General features: G+C 37.5%; 1 protein-coding gene across 4 annotated transcripts in view; it reads left to right on the forward strand.

Moving 5' to 3' along the window:
* The window catches only part of LOC123530424 (uncharacterized), a 132,475-nt gene that overhangs the window by 77,533 nt on the left and 27,409 nt on the right, over positions 1–27,533 (forward strand). For all 4 annotated transcript variants that reach the window (XM_053521551.1, XM_053521552.1, XM_053521554.1 and 1 more), the window contains 2 exons: positions 23,079–23,177; positions 26,781–26,966. In XM_053521551.1, coding sequence (XP_053377526.1) covers positions 23,079–23,177; positions 26,781–26,966 — 285 coding nt within the window. The remainder of the gene's footprint in view (positions 1–23,078; positions 23,178–26,780; positions 26,967–27,533) is intronic.

Raw genomic sequence — 27,533 nt, forward strand, 5'->3', positions numbered from 1 at the left:
TAAGTAATACGAAAGTTTACTCAGTCAAGTAACATCGTCCCTACAGTAACAGTTAGTGGGAGCATGTACTATGTAAAGGATACAGTCGAGGAAAAGTAGAGAATTATTAACTTTAATATTACTATTACATTATGAGTGAGACATAAAATTAATTTTTATGTATATTAAGAAGAGTTTTAATTATGTAGGCATATAAAGACACAACTACATGCACTTATATCATCGGTACAGCAATTTGTTCTATTTTGTCAGATTTAAATATAAAAAAAATAAAAGTATGTTTTATCCTCAGATCTCCCTTGTTTCAAAATTAATAGATAAAAGATAAAAAGTGCCCAGTCATCATTTTTTTAGCCCACCATCATCAGATGGTGGGCTATTCAAATCACTCTGCATCCGTGGTCCGTCTGTCCGTCCGTCCGTTAACAATTTCTCGTTATCGCATCTCCTCAGAAACTACTAAGGGGATTTTGACCAAACTTTGTCAGAATGATGTATTGGTACCCTAGTTGTGTCCCCCTGAAAATCAGACTGGTTCAACAATTTTTGAGTGAGTTATGGCCCTTTGTTTATTTCTATTATTTACAAAGATTTATATAGGGAAAAACTTTGAAAATCTTCTTGTCCAAAACCACAGAGCCTAGGGCTTTGATATTTGGTATGAAGCATCATCTAGTGGTTCTCTGCCAAGATGATTCAAATTATTCCCCTGGGTTCAAATATGGCCCCGCCCCGGGGGTCACATGGTTTATATAGACTTGAATAGGGAAAAACTTTGAAAAACTTCTTATTCAAAACCACAGGGCCTAGGGCTTTGATGTTTTGTATGTGACATCATCTATTGGTCTTCTACTAAGATTGTTCAAATTACCCCCCTTTGGGGCTTTCAAATTCGGACCACATGCATAGCTTTGTGAAACGAAAAAAACTTTGACCTTTAGATTGACCTAGTGACCTACTTCCACATTTTTGAAGTTACAGGCTTCAAATTTGGACCACATGCATAGTTTTGTGTTTCGAAATGAAATTTGACATTGATTTTGACCTAGTGACCTACTTTCACATTTCTTAAGCTACAGCCTTCAAATTTGGACCACATGCGTAGTTTTGTGCACTGGAGAAACTCTGACCTTGACATTGACCTAGTGACCTACTTTCACATTTTTGAAGGTACAGGCTTCAAATTTGGACTACTTGCATAGTTTCATGTTCCGAAATGAAATTTGACCGTTATCTTGACCAAGTGACCTACTTTCACATTTCTCAAGCTACAGCATTCAAATTTTGACCACATGCATAGTTTTGTGTACCGAAAAAAACTTTGACCTTTACATTGACCTAGTGACCTACTTTCACATTTTTGAAGGTACAGACTTCAAACTTGGATAACATGCATAGTTTTGTTTTTCTTCAGAATGACCTAGTGACCTACTTTCACATTTCTCAAGCTACAGGCTTCAAATTTGGACCACATGCATATTTTTGTGTTCTGAATTGAAATTTGACATTGACTTTTACCTAGTACCTACTTTCACATTTCTCAAGCTGCAGCCTCCAGATTTGAAGCACATGCATAGTTTTATATACTGAAATGAACTTTGACCTTGAAATTGATCTTGTGACCTACTTTCACATTTCTCAAGCTACAGCTTTCAAATTTGGACTACATGCATGGACCACATGCATAGTGTTGTGTACTGAAATGAAATTTGACCTTGATTTTGACATTCAGCTAGTCTTGAAATTGGAACACTCAAAAATGGCTCAGTGGTGGGCGCAAAGATCACTTTGTGATCTCTTGTTTTCAAAGACTCTAAAGATTTATTTTCTCTGGCATAGCTAAGGTGAATATCAGAAAAAATATCAGTTCTCAATTATATCTATTAGTTTACATAAGAAGGATCCGATTTTATTTATCTTGAAGTCAATCCCTGACATTTAGTTCTTCCAGTTTTTAGCTCGACTATTCGAAGAATAAGTAGAGCTGTCCTACTCACCACGGCGTCGGCTTCGGCGTCATACCTTGGTTAAGTTTTTCGCACCAGTCCACATTTTGACAAAGTCTTTTGAGATAAAGCTTTGAAACTTTCAACATTTGTTTACCATCACCATGGCCAGTTTTAGGCAAGAACACATAACTCCTGGGATTTTGGCTGAATTATGGCCCCTTTTGACTTAGAAATAATGGTTAAGTTTTTCGTACCAGTTCATCTTTTTACTAAGTCTTTTGAGATAAAGCTTTGAAACTTTCAACACCTGTTTACCATCACCATGTCCAGTTATAGGCAAGAGTACATAACTCCGTCAAGGATTTTGGCTGAATTATGGCCCCTTTCGACTTAGAAATATTGGTTAAGTTTTTCGTACCAGTTCATATTTTGACAAAGTCTTTAGAGATAAAGCATTGAAACTTTCAACACTTGTTTACCATCACCATGTCCAGTTATAGGCAAGAGCACATAACTCCATCAGGAATTTTGGCTGAATTATGGCCCTTTTTGACTTAGAAATCTGGGTTAAGTTTTTCGTACCAGTTCATATTTTGACAAAGTCTTTGAAGATAAAGCTTTGAAACTTTCAACACCTGTTTACCATCACCATGTCCAGTTATAGGCAAGAGTACATAACTTCGTCAAGGATTTTGGCTGAATAATGGCCCCTTTTGACTTAAAAATCTTGGTTAAGTTTTTTGTACCAGTTCATATTTTGTGTAAAGTGTTTGACATATGGCTTTGAAACTTTTATCACTTGTTCAGTATAATAGTCTCTATCTGTAGGAAAGAGTACATAACTCTGTTGTTTATTTTGGCTGAATAATTGCCCTTTTTTTGCCCCCGAAGGGAGGCATATTAGTTTTCAACTGTCCGTTCGTTCGTTCGTTAGTAAGTTAGTTGGTTCGTTCGTCACAACGTTAACTTTTTGCATGAAGGCACTTTACTCGCGAACCACTGCACCGAGGACCTTCAAACTTCACGTGCTGATAGTACTTATTGAATACACCAACCCTACTGACTTTGGGGTCACCAGGTCAAAGGTCAAGGTCACAGGGGCCAAGGTTAACTTTTTGCATGAAGGCACTTTACTCGCTAACCACTGCACCCAGGACCTTCAAACTTCACACGCTGATAGTACTTATTGAGTACACCACCCCTACTGACTTTGGGGCCACCAGGTCAAAGGTCAAGGTCACAGGGGCCAACGTTAACTTTTTGCATGAAAGCCCTGTACTCGCGAACCACTGCACCAAGGACCTTCAAACTTCACATGCTGATAGTACTTATTGAATACAACACCCTTACTGACTTTGGGGTCACCAGGTCAAAGTTCAAGGTCACAGGGGCCAACGTTACCTTTTTGCATGAAGGCACTTTACTCGCTAACCACTGCACCCAGGACCTTCAAACTTCACATGCTGATAGTACTTATTGAGTACACCACCCCTACTGACTTTGGGGCCACCAGGTCAAAGGTCAAGGTCACAGGGGCCAGCGTTAACTTTTTGCATGAAGGCACTTTACTTGCTAACCACTGCACCCAGGACCTTCAAACTTCACATGCTGATAGTACTTATTGAGTACACCACCCTTACTGACTTTGGAGCCACCAGGTCAAAGGTCAAGGTCACAGGGGCCAACGTTAACTTTTTGCATGAAAGCCCTGTACTCGCGAACCACTGCACCAAGGACCTTCAAACTTCACATGCTGATAGTACTTATTGAGTACACCATCCCTACTGACTTTGGGGTCACCAGGTCAAAGGTCAAGGTGCTGTGGGGGCATTTGTCACCATTAGTGACAGCTCTTGTTGGACTTGGAAATTGCTTCTGATTTCATACAAGTCCATGTTTTGTCAAAACTATTTGACATATTGCTTTTAAACTTTGAACACTTGTTTATCATCATGATTTCCATCTGTAGACAAGAGTACATAACTCTGACAACTATTTTGGCTGAATAATGGCCCTTTTTGGACTTTGAAATTGGTTCACACATTGCCATTTAGTGCAAGACTTATCGAGATCCACAAATACAGAAACATTGTTTGTCTATCATAAATGTATTTTTTTCTTTTGTCTGAATATCTGTAGAAATATTTTGACCCCATTCTTCAATCAATTCTTCGAATAGTCAAGCGCGCTGTCATCCGACAGCTCTTGTTTATTTTCCAGTTAATGACGTTAGTTCCAATTAAGGAATAGGTCTCGACTATAAATCACAGTTTTCCCTAGTATAATTAGCAAAAAGACTATAATCATGTTTATACATCTTTATTTATAGTTTCACCTGTACAGTTCTAGAATTATTTTCTACTAAATAGTAGAGAAATGAATAACAAGAGACCTTAAATTCTACAGCCTTACGGATAGACCACTGCATTTACATCAGAACAGCTAGGCAGTTATAGAAATAGTTATAAAAACAGTAACCAGTCTCCATCAGAATATGCCAGAAGTTGACAGGTACTATATTACTGTGAAAAAAGGGGTTATATTGTTAGCCCACCATCATCAGATGGTGGGCTATTCAAATCACTCTGCGTCCGTGGTCCGTCGTCCGTCCGTCCGTCCTTCCGTTAACAATTTCTCGTTATCGCATCTCCTCAGAAACTACCAGGGGGATTTTGACCAAACTTTGTCAGAATGATGTATTGGTACCCTAGTTGTGTCCCCCTGAAAATCAGACTGGTTCAACAAATTTTTAGTAAGTTATGGCCCTTGTTTATTTCTATAATTTACATAGATTTATATAGGGAAAAACTTTGAAAATCTTCTTGCCCCAAACCACAGAGCCTAGGGCTTTGATATTTGGTATGAAGCATCATCTAGTGGTCTTCTACCAATATGATTCAAATTATTTCCCTGAGGTGTAATATGGCCCCGCCCCGGGGGTCACATGGTTTATATAGACTTATATAGGGAAAAACTTTGAAAAACCTCTTGTCCAAAACCACAGGGCCTAGGGCTTTGATATTTTGTATGTGACATCATCTAGTGGTCTTCAACTAAGAATGTTCAAATTATCCCCCTAGGGTCAAATATGGCCCCGCCCCGGGGGTCACATGGTTTACATAGACTTATATAGGGAAAAACTTTGAAAATCTTCTTGTCCAAACCACAAAGCCTAGGGCTTTGATATTTGTAATGTAGCATAGTCTAGTGGTTCTCTACCAAGTTTGTCAAAATTATCCCCCTAGGGTCAAATATGGCCCCGCCCTGGGGGTCACATGGTTCATATAGACTTATATAGGGAAAAGCTTATAAAAACTTCTTGTCAATAACCTACAACATTCAGATTTGGACCACATGTATGGTTTTGAGTGGCAAGATGAACCTTGACATGAGTTGACCTTGATTTTGACCTAGTGACCTACTTTCACATTTCTGTAGCTACAACCTTCAAATTTGGACCACATGCATAGTTTTGTGCACTGAAATAAACTTTGACCTTGACATTGACCTAATGACCTACTTTCACATTTTTGAAGGTACATGCTTCAAATTTTGGACCACATGCATAATGTCGTGTTCCGAAATGAAATTTGACCTTGATTTTGACCCAGTGACCTACTTTCACATTTCTCAAGCTGCAGCCTTCAAATTTGGACCACATGCATGGTAATTGTACCGAAACATTGAAGGTACAGGCTTCAAATTTGGACCACATGCATAGTTCTGTATTCCGAAATAAAATTTGACCTTGATTTTGACCTAGTGACCTACTTTCACATTTCTCAAGCTACAGCCTTCAAATTTGGACCACATGCATGGTTTTGTGTACCGAAACAAACTTTGACCTTTACATTGACCTAGTGACCTACTTTCACATTTTTGAAGGTACAGGCTTCAAATTTGGACCACATGCATAGTTTTGTATTCCGAAATAAAATTTGACTTTGATTTTGACCTAGTGACCTACTTTCACATTTCTCAAGCTACAACCTTCAAATTTGGACCACTTGCATAGTTTTGTGTACCGAAATCAACTTTGTCCTTAAGATTGACCTAGTGACCTACTTTCAGATTTCTGTAGCTATAGGCTTCAAATTTAGACCACATGAATAGGATTGTGTACCGAAACAAACTTTGACCTTGATATTGACCTAGTGACCTACGTTCACATTTTTGAAGGAACAGGCTTCAAATTTGGACCACATGCATAGATTTGTGTTGTGAAGTAAAATTTGACCTTGATTTTGACCTAGTGACCTACTTTCTCATTTCTTTAGCTACAGCCTTCAAATTTGGACCACTTGCATAGTTTTGTGTACCGAAATAAACTTTAACCTTAAGATTGATCTAGTGACCTACTTTCAAATTTCTCAAACTACAGTCTTCAAAATTGATGCACATGCATAGTTTTGTGTACAAAGAACTTTGTCCTTGAAATTGATCTAGTGACCTACTTTCACATTTCTCAAGTTACAGCTTTCGAATTTAGACCACATGCACAGTGTTGTGTACGGAAATGAAATTTGACCTTGAGCTAGTCAGTAAGTCTTGAAATTTGGAACACACAAAAATGACACATTGGTGGGCGCCAAGATCACTCTGTGATCTCTTGTTTTACTCATTGTTTCTTGGTTCTCTCTCTTTTTCAGTCTGTCAGTAGACCATTTGGTTTCTGATCTGACAGTAACTAGAGAATGTTTGGTCTTCATAATGGTCATACTTCTTTGGCTGATTGGCTGTAGATAGTAGTTTACCCCAATGTTATGGGGGTCCATAGGTTAAAGGTCAAGGTCACAGTGAGTGCTAGTCTAGTCTAGTCTAGTTCTATTCTAGTGTACAGTTTTAACCCATTAAGTAAAGAGCGCTTTGGTCTGCAGACACCAAACTTAATAGGATGATTGCCTTTGGTCAGTAGATGATCCGTATTGTTCTGGGGACCAGTAGGTCAAAGGTCAAGGTCATAGTGACTTAAGACTGAAAATGGTTTCTGTTCATGTTAGCTTGCTATTCTACTCACCTTGGTGTCATCATCACAGCTTGGTTAAAGTTAGCATGCAAGTACATACTTACAGGCATATAGCTTTGAAACTTATTTTTTCTTTTTCTAGGTCAATTACCAACCTCACTGGGTCAAGTCCCATAACTCTGACATGTTTTTGGACTTGTAAAATCCTGGTAAAAGTTTTGTGTGCAATTACTTTCTCCAAAACTAATGCAGATATTGAATTGAAACTTCACATTGTGTCTTCAGGGTTATGAGACTAGGTGATAGCATCAAGTCCCATAACTCTGACACGAATTTTGGCCAAATTATGCCCCCTTTTGGACTTCGAAAATCTTGGTTAAAATTTTGCATACAAAAACCTAATGCAAATATTGAATTGAAACTTCACACATTTCTTTGGGTTTATAAAACTAGGTCATAGCATCAAGTCCTATAACTTTGACATATATTTTGCAAAATTATGTCCCCTTTTGAACTTAAAAACTACTGGTTAAAGTTTTGCATGTAAGTTACTATCTCCAAAACTAATGCAGATACTGGATTGAAACTCTCTGGTTAACTTGGTTTTCAAAAAATCTGGTTATTAAATTGGTGAATGATGCTTAATGGGCTGGCAGGCAGTGTCAGCTTACAGTTTCTGCTCAGTAACTTGATTAAGGAGTAACAGACTGCAATGAAACTTGGTATATAGGTAGCTTACTACAGACAGATTTTGGGATTGCATATGAGGTCACTATGGTCAAGGTCAATGTCACTGTTACTAAAAATTCAAAAAAATGTTTTTTGCTGATTTACTTTACTTTGCATTGATGTATTGAAATTATTTAGCCTACAGGTAGCTTATAGAAAAACCAAGTTTGGGATCATATATATATGGGGTCAGTGGAATCAAGTTCAAGGTCAACATAACTTAATTAATCTGCATACTTAGAAAATTCCAATGTGGCTCAGACATCTAGAGTGTTGGGCCTAAGCTAGCTTATGTGCTGTGGAACAGTTTAGCTGCAGTTCAAATCCAAGTCAGAGCCTAATTTTTAGCTCGACTATTCATAGAATAGTAGAGCTATTGGACTCGCCCATGCGTCGGCGTCCGCGTCCGCGTCCTGATTTGGTTAAGTTTTTGTATGTAAGCTGGTATCTCAGCAACCACTTGTGGGAATGGATTGAAACTTCACACACTTATTCACTGTGATAAACTGACTTACATTGCACAGGTTCAATAACTCTGTTTTGCTCTTTTACAAAATTATGCCCCTTTTTTGACTTAGAAATTTTTGGTTAAGGTTTTGTATGTAAGCTGGTATCTCAGTAACCACTTGTGGGAATGGATTGAAACTTCACACACTTATTTACTGTGATAAACTGACTTACATTGCACAGGTTCCATAACTCTATTTTGCTTTTTTACAAAATTATGCCCCTTTTTCGACTTAGAATTTTTTGGTTAAGGTTTTGTATGTAAGCTGGTATCTCAGTACTCACTAATGGGAATGGATTGAAACTTCACACACTTGTTCACTGTCATGATCTGACATACACAAAGCAGGTCACATAACTTTATTTTGCTTTTTTACAAAATTATGCCCCTTTTTCAACATAGAAATTTTTGTTTAAGTTTTTGTATGTAAGCTGGTATCTCAGTATCCACTAATGGGAAAGGATTGAAACTTCACACACTAGTTCACTGTCATGATATGACATGCAGTGCAAAGGATCAATAACTCAACTTTGCATTTTACAAAATTATGCCCCTTTTTCAACTTAGGAGTTTTTGGGTTAAATTCTTATATGTAAGCTGGTATCTCAGTACCCACTAATGGGAATGGATTGAAACTTCATACACTTGTCCACTGTCATAAGCTGATAAGCACTTTGCAGGTTCCATAACCCTATTTTACTTTTTTACTAAATTATGCCCCTTTTTCGACTTTCTTATTCATTCAAGCGACAAGGCTGTTAAATAGTCGAGCGTTGCTGTCCTCTGACAGCTCTTGTTTATGCTCCCCTTCCCCACCTCTCTCCAATTTTGGGGGGTGGGGGGCACTTGGAGTTGCCTTTGTCTGTCCGTTGGGGCACTTAAGAGTTGTCCTTTCAGTCCGTCCAAATTTGTGTTCTGCATATCTCAAAAAATATTTGACCCAACATCATCAAACCTCATAGGATTGTTACTCAGCATGGGAAATTGTGCACCTCGTATTTTAATTGGGATCTCACAAAGCCAGACGAAGAGTTATGGTCCTTGCCTTACTGAAAAATATGCATAAACAAGAGCAGTCACTAATAGTGACAAATGCCCCCGCAGCGCCTTGACCTTTGACCTGGTGACCTTGACCTTTGACCTGGTGACCCCAAAGTCAGTAGTGGTTGTGTACTCAATAAGTACTATCAGCACGTGAAGTTTGAAGGTCCTGGGTGCAGTGGTTCGTGAGTAAAGTGCCTTCATGCAAAATGTTAACGTTGTGACGAACTAACGAACGGATGGATAGTTGAAAACTAATATGCCTCCCTTCGGGGGCATAAAAAGGCCTGAGTTTGTGTCGCATGTGTCTCAAAAATTGTTTGACCCAGGCTTACAAAACATAACAGGATTATTATTTGTCATGTAAAGTTGTGCACCTGGAGTTTTATTGAAGATTTCATTCAGCCAGATCAGAGTTATAGCCTCTATATAGGTATATGAAAATATGCTTAAAGGACATAAAAGGTTATATTGCACATGTCTTAAAACATATTTGACCTAGGGTCATGAAACATAATAGAAACATTATTCAACATGGGAAGTTGTGCTCCTTGGGATTTGTTTAGGATATCTGTCAGTCAGATGAGGGTTATGGCCCTTGATTAAGTAAAAAAAAAAATATCCATAAATGTCATACAAGTTTGTGCCACATGTATCTAAAAAGTATTTGGCTTAGAGTCATAAAACATTACAGGAGTGTTAAATGGTATGTGAAATTGTGGAGGTGTTTGGGTTTTCACCCAGGCAGACCAGATTTATTGTCCTTGACTTAGTGAAAAATACACATTAAGTGCTTAAAAGTTTGTGTTGCATGTATCTAAAAATATTTCATCTAGGGCCATGAAGTCATGTCAGAATATTATCTGACTTGTGAATTTTTGCACCTGACTTCGGTGGGTTTTTTATATGTTTTTTTTTTTTAGCTCCCCTGTCACATAGTGACATTTTTGTGCCATCAGATGGACTCGGACAATCAGGGTAGAGAACTTTTGACTGAATTTATGACAAATTATCTCCCTTTATTTTATGTCAACGAATATATATCAGCAGCATCTAATAAGATTGGTTTTAAATGTTATTTAAGTCTTACAGGGTAAGGAATAGTCATGTTAGTACAAAAATGCAGCATTTTAGGACCCTCGAACTTTGTATGGAAATTGGCCTTGACTAGGTCAAAAGGGACTGTTACAAGAAATGTAAATCCTGATGATATTTAATGTATATGCCTATGTGCTCTATGGCAAAACTTGATCATATCATTTTGAGCAATGGTACTCAGGTGAGCAATATAAGGCCATCATGGCCCTCTTGTTGTTTTTTTTATGCCCCTGAAGGGAGGCATATTAGTTTTGTAACTGTCCGTCCGTTTGTTTGTTAGTTTGTTCGTCACAACGTTAACTATTTGCATGAAGGCACTTTACTCGTGAACCACTGCACCCAGGACCTTCAAACTTCACATGCTAATAGTACTTATTGAGTACACGACCCCTACAGACGTAGGGGTCACCAGGTCAAAGGTCAAGGTCACAGGGGCCAATGTTAACTTTTTGCATGAAGGCACTTTACTGACGAACCACTGCACCCAGGACCTTCAAACTTCACATGCTAATAGTACTTATTGAGTACAAGACCCCTACTGACAATGGGTTCACCAGGTTAAAGGTCAAGGTCACAGGGGCCAATGTTAACTTTTTGCATAAAGGCACTTTACTCGCGAACCAAGTGCACCCAGGACCTTCAAACTTCACATGCTAATAGTACTTATTGAGTACACGACCCCTACTGACTTTGGGGTCACCAGGTTAAAGGTCAAGGTCACAGGAGCCAATGTTAACATTTTGCATGAAGGCACTTTACTTGCGAACCACTGCACCCAGGACCTTCAAACTTCACATGCTAATAGTACTTATTGAGTACACGACCCCAATTGACTTTGGGGTCACCAGGTCAAAGGTCAAGGTCACCAGGTTAAAGGTCAAGGCGCTGTTGGGGCATTTGTCACCATTAGTGACAGCTCTTGTTGTTGTTTTTTCATTCTGCAATACCACAGTTATTGCCATCGACTTAGTAAAAAAAATAAAAGTTTGTCCCATGTATCTCAAAAAGTCATACAACATTAAAGGATTGTTATATAGCATGTGAAGTTGTGCAGCTGGTGCTCTCCATGGGATTTCGCTCAGGTAAACCAAAGTTATGGCCCTTCACTTAGTGAAAAAATACTCCTGAAGTGCTTAAAAGTTAGTGCTGCATATCTTAAATATATTTCAGCTTGAATCGTGAAACCATGTACAGTGACAGGATTGGGGGCACCTGTGTCCAATGGAAACACATCTGGCGGGGGGTGGGGGGGGGGGTTTATAGTCAAAATGTAATTTTGATGCCATTAGGTCAAGGACAAGGTCACAGTTATCAGTCTGTAACACTTTGCTGCTTGGATAGCTAGTGTAAATTGAAAACTATTGTCCTATTGTAATACAAAGCATTTGTTACTAATTGACAAACTATGTAGAGCTTCACATCTGTGAAAGAATGATATAAATTAGATTAAAATACTTCCCTTTTCATTTCATTGCTCCTTTAGCAGTAGTGAATTTTATATTGTTTGACAATAATTCTCTTTTGTTTCATTTTCATTATAGAGAAATAATTATTTATCCCTTTCAGCACATGGTGTTCATTGTGGTAAAGGGTAATGTTGTTTTTGTTTTCTCCGTTTGGGCCGCGCCATGAGAAACCCTACATAGTGGCTTTGCGACCAGCATTGATCCAAAACAGCCTGCGCATCCGCGCAGTCTGGTCAGGATCCAAGCTGTTCGCTAACAGTTTCTCTAATTGCAATATGCTTTGAGAGCGAACAGCATGGATCCTGACCAGACTGTGCAAATGCGCAGGCTGGTCTGGATCCATGCTGGTCGCAAAGCCATTATGTTGGTTTTCTCATTGCGCGGCTCATATCTTTTTAACTGCCTGGATTGGCTTTTATATGATTTGGCTTGAATATTCATCCCATTAAGACAACACACAGAACTTGCCTTCTTAGGATGTCAGTCTTTTTTTCAGGTCATGGTGATATCTGAAAACTGAAAAAGGGATTTTAATGGAACTTTACATAATTAAAGACAACAATTAAAGTTAGTGCAGGGCATAAAGCTGTAACCCTCTTGTGAATATGCATTTTTATCTCAACTATAAGAAATATATGGAGAGCTAACTAACTGGACTTGCCCCATGTGGTTCTGGGACGATCTATGTATGAAAAGAATTGGAACCACTGCCTTACCCTTGCATGATTGTAAGAGGCGACTAATAGGGTCTTAACACTTGGTTTTTCTGTAACTGTGATTCCAGCAGGTATGCAAATTTTGATTCCATACCTCATGTTTTTATTTCGATGTAAATGAGATGTGAAACCAAAATTTGTAGTCCTGTTTGGCGCCATATAACCTATACTGTGTTGGTGCGCCGTAAAACCCAAATAAATAAATAAATAAATCTAACTGGACTTGGTGTTGGTGTCCTTACCAGTATCTCTCTGCATCCACACCTTGGTTCAAGTTTTGATGCATTTAATTTATATATCTATAATCACTTGATGGATTTGCTTTGTATTTAAAACTGTTTTCCCCATATGATGCACAAAGGTCATAATGCTTAAACCAATATTTCATGAATAATCCTCCCTTTTTAGCTCACCTGAGTAGAAGTGCTCAAGGTGAGCTTTTTCGATCGCCCTGTGTCCGTGGTCCGTCATCAACAATTTGACTGTCAACACTCTAGAGGTCACAATTTTGGTCCAATCTTAATGAAACATGGTCAGAATGTTACTTTCAATAAAATCTTGGACGAGTTCGATATTGGGTCATTTGGGGTCAAAAACTAGGTCACCAGGTCAAATCAGAGAAAAAGCTTGTTAACACTCTAGAGGCCACATTTTTGACAATATCTATATGAAACTTGGTGAGAATGTTAACCTTGATGATCTTTAGGTCAGTTTCAAATCTTGGTCAGTTGGGTTCAAAAACTAGGTCACTAGGTCAAATCAAAGGAAAAGCTAATTAACACTCTAAGAGGCCACATTTTTGGCAATATTTATATGAATCTTGGTCAGAATGTTAACCTTGGTGATCTTTAGGTCAAGTTCAAATCTGGGTCAGGTGGGGTCAAAAACTAGGTCACCAGGTCAAATCAAAGGAAAAGCTTGTAAACACTCTAGAAGCCACATTTATGACTGTATCTTCATGAAACTTTGTCAGAATGTTAACCTTGATGATCTTTAGGTCAAGTTCGAATCTGGGTCATGTTGAATGTGACCTACTTTCTTGATTTTTAAAATACAGCCTTGAAATTTATATGTCATGTACAGTTTAGCACACCAACCTTAAAACTGACTTTCAGTGACCATGAATGTGACCTACTGACCTACTTTCTTGTTTTTTAAGATACAGCTTTGAAATTTGGATGACATGTACACTTTTGCATACTGATCTTAAAACTGACTTTCAGTGACCATAAATATGACCTACTGACCTACTTCCTTAATATTTTATCATCAGTTTGACATTTGAAAACATGTAGCTCATATTACTCAGACAAGCGATCTAGGGTCATCATGACCCTCTTGTTACTTAGAATTTCAGGTTTAAGTTTTTGTTCGCTTTCGAGTTGTTTCTTAAGTGGCAGGGGCCAGTTACATAAATCGGTCATTCATCCATCTAGATTCAGCTCAAACTTGCGGAAAAAGTAAACTGTTATGAGACACTTTTTTTCCCACCATTATTTTCGTCTGGTCACATGCTTTAAAAATATACGTGTGTTTTAGGTCAATCATTTGCAGATAATAAGGTGTGCATTTTGGGCCATTTTTGCCTCAAAATTTAGTGTCCTGAAACCGGAGTTTTGCTCATTTTTATCATAGAAACAACAGAATGGGCAGGCTGAAAATGTCACATAATGATGTGCTAAGTATATGCAATACATATGCTCAACACTTCCCTGGAATTTCTCAAAATTAGTTTTTGAACTGTCTGTCGGTCTGTCCGCAATTTTCGTGTCCGGTCCATATCTTTGTCATCGATGGATGGATTTTCAAATAACTTGGCATGAATGTGTACCACAGTAAGACGACGTGCAGTGCGCAAGACCCAGGTCCGTAGCTCAAAGGTCAAGGTCACACTTAGATGTTAAAGGATAGTGCATTGATGGGCGTGTCCGGTCCATATCTTTGTCATCGATGGATGGATTTTCAAATAACTTGGCATGAATGTGTACCACAGTAAGACGACGTGCAGTGTGCAAGACCCAGGTCCGTAGCTCAAAGGTCAAGGTCACACTTAGACGTTAAAGATCATTTTTCATGATAGTGCATTGATGGGCATGTCCGGTCCTTATCTTTGTCATTCATGCATGGATTTTAAAATAACTATGCATGAATGTGTGACACAGTAAGACGATGTGTCGTGGCAAGACCCAGCTCGGTAGGTCAAAGGTCCTAAACTCTAACATTGGCCATAACTATTCATTCAAAGTGCCATCGGGGGCATGTGTCATCCTACGGAGACAGCTCTTGTTTATGATTTTTTTCGCACTGGTATCAGCGCAGATTTGTGGAATTTTCAAATCTACTGTCCCTTGCCCCATAAAAACAACAGCTGTTTGTTTAGTGTGGAGCAGAATTCTTAGTAGAAATTCTCTGTTAATTAAGTACCTTCTTTAAAAGGCTGTTATGATAAGAATTCATACAAAATGTTTAAACATGTCTTAAAACTGATACAGTAAACCTCACTTATAAGGAACTCGGATATAAGGAACACTCGGTTATAAGGAACAGTTTTCAATTCCCCGATCTAATTCCTTCTTTATTCAATGTAAAAATCCTCGGTTATAGGGAACTCCGTTATAAGGAACACTCGGTTATAAGGAACACTTTTCCGGTCCCAAAGTATGAAATTCAGTGGAAAACCCCTCGGTTATAGCGAATGGACATAAAGAATAAAAAATATTGAAAATCGGAAATAAACTTGAGAATCGCTGATGAGTAATCTCGGCACTTTCCCGCGTTTTCATGCACTTGAATAAAAACAAATGATTTCATGTCTATGATCTTTAGTTTGTTAATTCAAGGCTAAAATGAAAAGAAAATATATAATATCGTCATTAACATTTCTCAAATACTACACGATAGCAGACTTGGGATTATAATATTGGTCATTATTAGTCTAGTTTTGTGACGATGGAAATATCCTAATAAATGTGCTAATTACGCGTGATTAACAATGGCAAACAGTTCAGTTTACCTAATTTCCAATCGTTAAAATTAAAGCAGGTACTAAAATAGACAATAGCAATATTATAGGTATAATTTGCACTTTAATCCGTATGTAAGACGCTGTTATCTTGTGTCTGCAAAATAGAAAATTGAACATTTATTTTATATTACTGTTGATGCCTTTTCACATAACATGCAGTAGAGCAAGGTAAGGGGCGTAAGTGCAACATATCTTATAGTCATAATGTAGCGCTCTCTGAAAAAGAAGATCGAAATAACTGACAAAAAAATAAACGAAAACTACGGTCATTCTATCCGACGTACATTTTGGCTTAGTTTAGGTTTAAAGGCCGTGTTTAAACACTTTTACGGTCACATACATGCATGCAGTTTACCTTACCATCTCTCCAGAAAAGAACCGGTACTAGACTCGCATTTTTCTCACATACAGATTTATGGTAGGACCGGATTGTGAACACGTAGCCCTTTTCAAACGTCAGTCAAATAGTGTTCGACATACAAATTGTGTTCGTTATACAAACCTCGGTTACAAGGAACTTGTTCGCTATACGGATATAAGGAATCTCGGTTATAAAGAACAAATTTTAGAGGTCCCAAGCTGTTCCTTATAAGCGAGGTTTACTGTATTAGATTTGATAAAACATGATTCAAGAATCAACAGACTGCTAAATTCCCAGTAATAGATACAGATAAGGACCTGTAATGAATCTTTCCCATTATAACCAGAGACAAGCTTAGCTCTGTAAAAAAGGCTAGTATGACTCCCGTTGTTGATTTAATTTCATGACAATAGTTACTTTAACATGTTTTTAACTTTCAGAAAGTTCATTCAAATGTAATTTTATGTTATGAGGGTTTGCTTGATTTTACCAGAAATATTAATCGACGCTCATCGATTAAAACATGATAGTTTACATGTATAATCACAGGGATCAGCCTACAAGGCGATTTGAGCGATATCGTCGCTTTAAAGTCGGCCACTTCGCTTAATTATCGCCTCCGGGCGAAATCCAAATCGCCGAGTTTTTCAGCGAGTTATTATCTGTTTACTTAAGTTGCAAAACTTGATGCATATTCTAGATTAAATTATCGATAAATCCATAGTCAACCCCGCCTACTCGCCTGTCAAACTTCAGCCAATCGTAGCGTTAATATCTAACAGTGTCAATCAATAATATTGTAAGCCACCGCCATTTTGAAAATTTTCAATCGGCGTGTAAAAAGCCGATAAACTTAACGAGAGCATGATTTTATGCAACAATTGTATATTATTCTTTCATTTTATTAAAGATTACTTCAAAAATTATTTCAATTACCAATAATACGGTCAATTTCTGTAAATGAACGCTCGGGTACTGTGGAAAAAAAATGATTTCGCGGAGTCAGAACTGCCGTACAAAATATTGTAAAAAAAATCGCCATTAACAAACGATTTTTGGTATTATTTTCGAAAAAAATAATAAATGAATAAATTAAATGTATAATCTGAACAAATTGGTGCAAAAATCGGGCATTATAAAAGTACGAGAATCGAAACATTAATGAAAATTTTCACGCCGTTTTGATCGTGCACCTGTTAAATTTACTAATTTTCGGACATGTAAATTTCGGAAAAAAATTTAAAGGCGACTTTTTCATAGCTAAGTTTTATACTTTATTTAGAAATTCATAAAAATGATAATGCAAGAATCAATTTCCTTAAATATTTACTGTTTATAAGTTACAGCTAGACCCACAGAAAGTGGATATATATGGGCAAGAAACTGAATGCTATGCCGATTCTTCTCCTTAAATTTCTCAACTTCTCCCTAAATTCTGTGGAGGGAGAAGTCACTTCTCCCTAAAATTTTGACCTAGGCTGATCCCTGAATCAGCATGAAAATAGTACATCAGATCCTATATCTGAAACAAAATTACAATTGTTTACACTAACTAATTTAAGGTGAATCATTAAACAAATTCTACCAATTAAGACATCAGTCTCTGCATCTCATTTTGCGAGATTACGAGTTTGAGAGAAGAGCCTGTTCTATCCGCATAATGCTGAGCATATTAAAGGAGCAGTTAGTACCATTTTTCACATCCTTGGTATGCAACGGTGGATCGAATCTGCGACCTTCAGCACCAGAGGTGGACACTCTACCATTAGACAAAATTACTTTACTGAACAGGAATCCTGTGCCATGATAGCTCAGTGGTAGAGCTTTTGCCTCTGGATCGAGAGCACCAGAGTTTGAGCCCCACCAGAGAGAGAGAGAGACAGAGAAACAGAGTCAGGAACAGAGACAGAGAGGTCACAGTAAGGCAGAGTAGGAGGTCCAGCAAAGAGACTTTATTCTTGAAAGATAGATCTTCATATGACGATAAAGCTTGCAGCTGGTCCGACACGGAGAATTTTTTCTTGGGAGAATGTCTTCATGTTACAATTAAGCACAGCTTCTGGTCCAATGCAAAGAATTTATCATTGGCAAGAACTTTTGATCAAATTTCTTTTATCCAGAACCGAGATTTTTGGACTTTGTCATAGATTTTCATAGAAAAAAAATTCCTATCGTAATATTGTCCTGCCGAGCGGGGTCGAAATTATTATAGGACTGGTTTCTGTTTTAGCTCACTTGAGCGCAAATTGCTAATGTAAGCTTAGTTGTGATATCATCTTATCCCTATTGTCAGTCATCCATTAACACTCTGGTCACAATTTTTGGTGCAGTCTTTTCAAACTTTGTCAGAATGTTTGACATTTTACAGCAGTCTAGGTTAAGTTTGAAAGTTTGACATCTAGAGTCAGAAAAGTAGATTGTTTAATCAAAAAATAGAAAAAGACCACATTGTCCAACTTATCTTCAGGAACTACTTACAAGGTATTGACCTCCAGATCATATGACAGTACAAAAAAAAAGGATTGGAGTATTTAGGCTTTGAAACTTATTTAGTTGCTGACTTATGTTATGGAAACACATCAGAATTAGTTATTTTAACTACTTTTTTCATTGAAAATTGAAAAGCATTTGTAACAGGGTACCAGAGGTAATTAAATTGCCTTAATTATAAAGTTTTATATAAAATGGCCATTATAAGAATGTATTCATCCGTGGTGTATTGGTCAAGAATGCAGGAAAAATTTTATTGCAGCGGCTGCCCGGGTTAGATTCCTGCCTGGGGCATGATTTTTGTCTTGATTTTGCATTTTTAAGATAATGAACTGCTTAAAATGGATGTTCACCAGACTTGTCTCTCAAAATGTAGTGGGGCTGCCATTTGAAGAGTTTCTTTTCATGAACCACTTGATGAATGTTCTGAAGGATCTTTTTATGGACCTTAATGTGCGGCCATTGAGGCCCTCTTTTATAATTTTTAGCTGAATTTCCAATGGTTTCAAATCTTACATTTACATTTATTTAATACTACGAGTTTCTATAGTGTAGCCTGATTTCTACGTAAAAATGCACCTAAGATAAATACAGAATAGTATAAAAAGCAAAAGTTTGCTATATCAGTTCAATATGTTATAAGCCTCTTTAAAAAGAGTTGACAAATACGTATTTGAGCCGCACCATGAGAAAACCAATATAGTGCATTTGCGACCAGCATGAATCCAGACCAGCCTGTGCAACTGCACAGTCTGGTCAGGATCCATACTGTTTGCTTTCAAACCCTATTGCAATTAGAGAAACCGTTAGCGAACAGTATGGATCCTGACCAGACTGCGCGGATGCTGGTCACAAATGCTCTGTGTTGGTTTTCTCATGGTTCGGCTCACTTGTAGATTAGATGGATCAAACAGTTTTAATTACATAATATGAAGAGACTTTAGATTCCAGTTTATAGCAGAATGAAACTGCCTGTAAAGATGACAAAAATCTTTATCTTGTTTCCTCTGTGTACTCAGGTAATCAAGGTAATCACGGTGCCCTAACATTTCATGTAGGAAAGCTTTTTACAGCATTGTCTGTCAGTCTTTTCAAGGCTACATTGATTAATTAACTGACTTTCAAAGAAACCAGTGTCATTTAGTCACATTTATAGGGTTGCTGTCATTTATCAGCTGATGTAATCCCAAGAAATATCCATTGATTAATAAACAGGAAGGTTTTGTACTTAGAAAAAGCTAACCTAATACAGGAATGATAATATCTCAAGCTTTCAGACTAGGAAAGCCCACCATTCTGTATAGATTATCACAGTTTTTCTATTAACAAAATAAGTGTCATTCCATAAATCAGAATTCTTGTTTTTTTTTATCTTGTCAATGTCATTTGGCTGGTGGGTAAACAGACTACTTGCCTTCTTTTTAACTTCAGTTTAATGTTCAAATGAAGCTTGGTGTATAAGGTGGGTTATTATAAGTAAGACCAAGGTTTCGAGGCATGAAGGTAGTAATTTGCTGGATATGCCTCCGTGGTCCACTTGAATGTAGTACATAACAATATAGTGCAATTTTCCCAGCTAGTAAAGGCCATTTTCATGCCAATTATAAGCTTTATTGATGCTTGATTGTAAAGAGGAATGTCTGCCTCTGCTGATGATGTGTACCTAAGTAAACGTTTTCATCATGTGTCTCAGTCACATGACCATAATTTCATTGCATTACGGTCAACTTCATATTTGTTTGGTATTTTTTGATTGCCTTAAGACAGACTTTCAAGACAAGGGTAGTCTTGCAGGAAGCAAAAGGCTAGAAATGCTGATGAAAATATGTTATAACTTGTTATTTTTACATATAAAATAGAAGCAGAAGTATTTAATACCTGTATGGGTCAGTGGGGTCATGGTCACTTAAAAATAGAAAAACAAAACATGTCCATTCAATGCACTTTTGTTCAAATACCATGACCTCAATTTTTCCAGTTTAATTCTGTACAGAAATATCAGTACTTGGACAGTTTAGGAAGACATATTTACTTACTACTTTTGTACAGACTATTATTAAATAGAAGGACAGTTTAAAAGAACTGACACTTTTAATTATGCACTGATTATCAGGAACTAACACCATTTAATGAGGACTTACAGCCATCATTCCCCCCCCCCCCCCCTCACCCCCAGAACAAGTATTTCTCTTTTTAGCTCACCTGAACTGTGTTTATGGTGAGCTATTAGTACAGGTGGATACTCCGTCGTCCATCATCTTTCTTCCTGCTTCAACATTTTTTACTTAAATATCTTCTCTGAAACTACTTGTCAGAATTGCACGAAACTTGGTCAGTAGCATCCTGGCATGGACTTCTATCAAGTTTGTTCAAATGGTCCACCTTGGCCCCTTTTAGGGGCCACCAGAGCTAAAAATAGAAAAACCTTTTACAAAAACGTCTTCTCATGAACCACTTGATGGATCTTCATCAAACTTGGTCTGTAGCATCATAAAATCCTCTCCCAAGTTTGTTCAAGTGGGGACATTTGGCCCCTTTTATGGACAGCTAGAGCCAAAATTAGAAATATCTTAAAATGACTTCTTCTCATGAACCACTTGATGGATCTTCATCAAAGTTAGTCTGTAGTATCATTATAAGGTCCTCTCCCAATTTTCTTCAAATAGGGGCATTTTGCCCCTTTTAGGGGCCACTGAAGCTAAAAATAGAAATGCCTTTAAAAGACTTCTTATGAATTACTTGAAGGATCTTCATCAAACTTGGTCTGTAGCATCATTATAATGTCCTCTCCCAAATTTGTTCACATGGGGCACTTGACCCCTTTTAGGGGCACTAGAGCTAAAATAAGAAATACCTTAAAAAGACTTCTCATGAACCCCTGGAAAGATCTTCATCAAACTCGGCCTATAGCATCATTATAAGGTCCTCTCCCAATTTTTATGCCCCCGAAGGGAGGCATATAGTTTTTGAACTGTCTGTCCGTCTGTCGGTCTGTTAGTCTGTCGGTCTGTCAGTCTGTCCGCAATTTTCGTGTCCGGTCCATATCTTTGTCATCGATGGATGGGTTTTCAAATAACTTGGCATGAATGTGTACCACAGTAAGACGACGTGTCGCGTGCAAGACCCAGGTCCGTAGCTTAAAGGTCAAGGTCACACTTAGACATTAAAGGATAGTGCATTGATGGGCGTGTCCGGTCCATATCTTTGTCATCGATGGATAGATTTTCAAATAACTTGGCATGAATGTGTACCACAGTAAGACGACGTGTTGCGCGCAAGACCCAGGTCCATAGCTCAAAGGTCAAGGTCACACTTAGACTTTAAAGGATAGTGCATTGATGGGCGTGTCCGGTCCATATCTTTGTCATCGATGGATGGATTTTCAAATAGCTTGGCATGAATGTGTACCACAGTAAGACGACGTGTCGCGCGCAAGACCCAGGTCAGTAGCTCAAAGGTCAAGGTCACACTTAGATGTTAAAGGATAGTGCATTGATGGGCGTGTCCGGTCCATATCTTTGTCATCCATGGATGGATTTTCAAATAACTTGGAATGAATGTGTACCACAGTAAGACAACGTGTCGTGCGCAAGACCCAGGTCCGTAGTCAAGGTCACACTTAGACGTTAAAGGTCATTTTTCATGATAGTGCATTGATGGGCGTGTCCGCTCCATATCTTTGTCATTCATGCATGGATTTTAAAATAACTACGCATGAATGTGTGACACAGTAAGACGACGTGTCGCGCGCAAGACCCAGCTCCGTAGGTCAAAGGTCCTAAACTCTAACATCGGCCATAACTATTCATTCAAAGTGCCATCGGGGGCATGTGTCATCCTATGGAGACAGCTCTTGTTTAAGTGTGACCTAACAATAGAAATGCCTTTAAAAGACTTCGTCTCACGAACTGCTTGATGGATCTTCATGAAACTTGATTTGTAGCATTATTGTAAGACCCTTTACCAAAATTGTTCAATTGGGGACACGTGGCCCCTTTTGGGGACAGCAAGAGCTAAATTTAGAAATACCTTTAAACAACTTCTTCGAATGAATGGCTAGATGGATTTTCATCAGACTTGGTATGTAGGATCATTATAAGGTCTTCTCTCAAATTTGTTTAAATGGGGACAGTTGGCCCATTTTAGGGGATGCGAGGGCTAAACATAAAAATACCTTTTAGTGACTACTTCTCATGAACCACTTGATGGATCTTCATCAGACCTGATCTGTAGCATCAATATAAGGTTCCCTCTTAAATTTGTTCAATTTAGTTTTTATTACCGTAGATACTTAGGTATAATACGCAGTTTTTTTTTTACCCCCGGGATTACCCCCTAATTGTGAGTGCATATTATACACAGGTATAGACAATTTTCTAACTTAAGAACAAGTTTGTTTACAATTTTCACCATTCCGGTAAAGGGAAATTACTCCCAACGGTAACTGTCTAGGCTAAAGACTAAGATTGTACATATATATAGAAAGTATTTAATTTTCAACTGATGAAAGAATGGAATTTCTTCATCATAATATTTAATTTTCGGTAGATAATCAAATCCTTATCCTATTAATTTATTTTGAACCCTTGAACTAAAGGGAAATTTGGTCAGCACAAACTTTTCCTTTGTATGTTTAATGTATCTGTTAGAGCACTGAAAAATGCTCAGATATCTTCAGATGTTCAAGTATTTCATTACCTCTTATTTCATGATTCTTTTCTGCTTTCAGAGGCTAAAGATGAAGAAAGGCTTTGCAAGTTTTTCAGTACAGGCAGAGATTGTTGGAGAGGGGAAAGGTGTCCATTTAGACATATCCATGTTGAATCAGGTAATGACTGGTGAAAGATGTCTGTTTAGACATATCCGTGTTGAATAGGTGAAAGGTGTCCATTTTGACATATCCATGTTGAATCAGGTAAAGACATAATGTTGAATAGGTGAAAGGTGTCCATTTTGGCATAGTCATGTTAAATCAGGTAAAGACGTAATGTTGAAAGGTGAAAGTTGTCCATTTTGACATATCCATGTTGAATCAGGTAAAGACATAATGTTGAATAGGTGAACGGTGTCCATTTTGACATATCCATGTTGAATCCGGTATAGACATAATGTTGAATTGGTGAAAGGTGTTCATTTTGACATATCCATGATGAATAATGTTGAATTGGTGAAAGGTGTTTATTTTGACATGTCCGTGTTAAATCAGGTAAAGACAAATGTTGAATAGATGAAAGATGTTCATTTTGACATATCCATGTTGAATCAGGTAAAGACATAATGTTGAATAGATGAAAGGTATCCATTTAGACATGATCTTTTTAAATCAGGTAAAGACATAATGTTGAATAGGTTAAAGGTATCCATTTAGACAAAACCATTTTGAATCAGGTGAAGACGTTAAATTGGTTAGATGGAGGGTGATTCTGCACTGACATATCCATGTTAAAATTGGGTAACCCTAGGTTTGATAAGTGAAAGGTGTATTGAAACTAGTAACACCACCAGGTTCATAGGTGAAAGGAGTCTGTGTAGACATACATGTTGAGTCCGTTAATAGCACTAGGTTCATAGGTGAAAGGTGTCTATATTGTATAAGCGAACATATTCATGTTGAAACGGGTAATGCAGCTAGGTTGGATAAGTGAAAGATGTCTGTTTAGAAATATCTATGGTGAATCAATGTCTCTAGATTGGACAGGAGAAAGTTTGAATTTGACTTGCCAGTATTGAATCAGGCAATGACAAAAGGTTAGATAGGTGGAAGGTGTCTGTTTAGACATGTGCATGTTGAATCAGGTAATGGCACAAGGTTTGAATGTTTAGAGATTTTAGTGTTATAATTCAGATATAGACTTTGTGCATGGGAGATGGAAGGCACATATCTTTGAATCAGGTAAAAGGTGCTATGTTAGTACTGGTTAAAGATGTCCCTTTGACCCATCCATGTTGAAACAGGTAAAGGCGATGGATTGGTTTTGGCATATCCATGTTGAGTAAAATAAAGGTAATTGGATGGCAGCGGTGAAAGATGTCTGTTCAGATATATCCATGGAATGGTGAAAAATCTAATGAAGGCATATCTATTTTGAATTGCATAAAAGCAATGGGTTGGATGTTGAAAGAGGTCTGTTTTGACATACCCATATAAAATGGGTAAAAGATGAAAGGCGTTAAAAATGTCTTATTAGACATAACCTTATTGAATGACTAGATTGGAGAGATTAACCTTTACCCTGCTAAATTTCTAAAATGGACTGGTCCATCATTCAATTTGGGCAGTTCCACTTATTATTCAAAGGGATGTTCACTGAAAATTTACTGACTGAAAAGAGAACAGTGCACACCATGATCAAAATGCATGGAAGTGCAGGCTGATCTTAGTCTGCACTGGTCGCAAAGGCAAAAAACCACTTGTCGCCAGCAAGCTAAAGGTCCATGTCGTCATATCTTTAAGACACTTTGTTTGAGGGTTGAAAGATTTCCATTTAGAAATATACATTCTGTCAGCTCAAGACACTAAAACTGCATTAATGTTTCAAATATTAAGTGCTTACATTGTCATGGACCTTTTATGATTTTAATAAAAAAACAGTCAATATAAATTTTTATACCCCCACCAAACATGTTTGAGGGGGGTATATAGGAGTCAGTTTTGTCGTGTCCCGTCGCGTCCCGTCCAGTCCCGTCCCGTCCCGTTGCGTCCCGAAATCTATTATCTCAGTTATTACCAAATGGATTTGATTCAAACTTAAAATACATGTTCCACCTTATCACCCACATCATGTGACACAAGGTGCATAACTCTTGACACCAAGTTTTCATGAATTATGTCCCCTTTTACTTAGAATTTAGGGTTAATTTTGCTGTATTTTCACTCTATCTCAGTTATAAATAAATGGATTTGATTCAAACTTAAAATAGATGTTCCACCTCATCACCCACATCATGTGACATAAGGTGCATAACTCTGACACCAATTTTTTTTATGAATTATGCCCCTTTTTACTTAGAATTTAAGGTTGATTTTGATGTATTTTCACTATATCTCAGTTACTACTGAATGGATTTGATTCAAACTTAAAAGAGATGTTCCACCTCATCACCCACATCATGTGCCCACATCATGTGACACAAGGTGCATAACTCTGACACCAAGTTTTCATGAATTATGTCCCCTTTTACTTAGAATTTAAGGTTAATTTTGTTGTATTTTCACTATATCTCAGTTATTACTAAATGGATTTGATTCAAACTTAAAATAGTTGTTCCACCACACCACCTACATCATATGACATAAGGTGCTTAAACTCTGACATAAATTTTTTATGAATTTATGTCCCCTTTTACTTTAAATTTAAGGTTGATTTTGATGTATTTTCACTATATCTCAGTTATTACAAAATGGATTTGATTCAAACTTAAAATAGATGTTCCACCTCATCACCCACATCATGTGACACAAGGTGCATAACTCTGACACCAATTTTTCATGAATTATGCCCTTTTTACTTAGAATTTAAGGTTAATTTTTATGTATTTTCACTATATCTCAGTTACTACTGAATGGATTTGATTCAGACTTAAAATAGATGTTCCCACCTCATCACCCACATCATGTGACACAAGGTGCATAACTCTGACACTAATTTTTCTTGAATTGTGTCCCCTTTTACCTAGAATTTAAGGTTAATTTTGATGTTTTTTCACTATATCTCATTCTGATTGGCTTAGAGCCAAAGGGAAGTAACCTTTTTTTAACTTTTGTATGGAGTTTCTTCACCTTAAATTCCAGGAATTAGTCTATTTTTAGAAATCCTATTTTTAGATTTTCAGTATTTTAGGTATTTTTCTAACTTTTTTATTATAAGTCCTATGTAAAAAGTAAATACATTTTTCTGTGGTAACATGGGTCGGTAAGACACTTTTTTGTATTCACTTTTAGTGTATCTCTAATATTAGAGATTTAATATATTTACTAGTATTACTATACTAGTATTATACTAGTATTACTTACATGTGGAAGCCCAGGATGAAGTACTCCAAAGACTAAGTATTTTTAAGATTCCTTATGGTTGCCATTCTTCTGTGACAAGACCGTATGGTGGGGGTATGAGTCACTCCTGTGACAGTTCTAGTTAAATCTTAACAGAATTTCTATGATTAAATGGATTTTATTTTCTTAGAGGCCTTCTAATTACACAATCTTTTTCAGTATAGATGTACATATTTAGATTTCAGACATTGCCAGTTTTAAGCTGTTCAGACCTGTTTAAAAAGTGAAAAAAATTAAAAGATGTAAAAACTTTGGCCTGAAATCTCTATCATGACCACATGCTAGCAAGAAATAGGGAGATAAAACCTACTGGTATTTAAGTTTTAAACTTTGCATGAAGACATTCATTTAATTATCAGATTAATACATATTTTGCAGGTATTACTTATGACCAAGAGCCAGTGTATGCAATCAGTGACAATCAAAGAGATTTTCTACCTCAAACAGGAAGTTGGGTTGCCATAGAGATATCTACAATCTTGTCACCTAGCCATTTCTATGCAATTCTACCCCTAGGGAGTAAGTCACTAGATGCCACATGTAGCGAGCCAGAGAAACCAGACAGTATGTACATTATTTGGTATATAAGTCTTACTACAATGAAGACATTTGAGCCTGCCATGAGAAAACCAACATAGTGCTTTGCGACCAGAAAAGATCCATACTGTTCATTAACAATTTCTCTAATTGCAATAGGCTTTTAAAGCGAACAGCATGGATCCTAACCAGACTGCGCAGGTGGGCAGGCTGGTCCGGATACATACTGGTCGCAAAGGCACTGTTGGTTTTCTCATGGCATGGCTCATTTGTGTTGGCAAGGTGCAAACCACAATCTAGAAATTCCAGGCTCAGAACCTGCTTCATTCAGGATTGCGCCATTTTTATACACCCGTCTGAAAGAGTGGGGCATATTATGTGAAACCCTGTGGCGGGCGGGCAGCGTCCAAAAGCATGTCCACTCTCTATGACAAATAGTTTTCATCTGATCTTCACCAAACTTTGTGACAATGTTTGTGGGCATAATGTCTCGGCCAAGTTCGATAACCAGCAAAATCGCCTCAGGCACTCTTGAGTTATGGCTCTTGAATTACTCGAAATCTGCAAATTTAGCCTTGTCTGCCCTCTAAGTCA

The sequence above is a fragment of the Mercenaria mercenaria genome, chromosome 13, assembly GCF_021730395.1.
Source record: "Mercenaria mercenaria strain notata chromosome 13, MADL_Memer_1, whole genome shotgun sequence".
Taxonomy (NCBI): domain Eukaryota; kingdom Metazoa; phylum Mollusca; class Bivalvia; order Venerida; family Veneridae; genus Mercenaria; species Mercenaria mercenaria.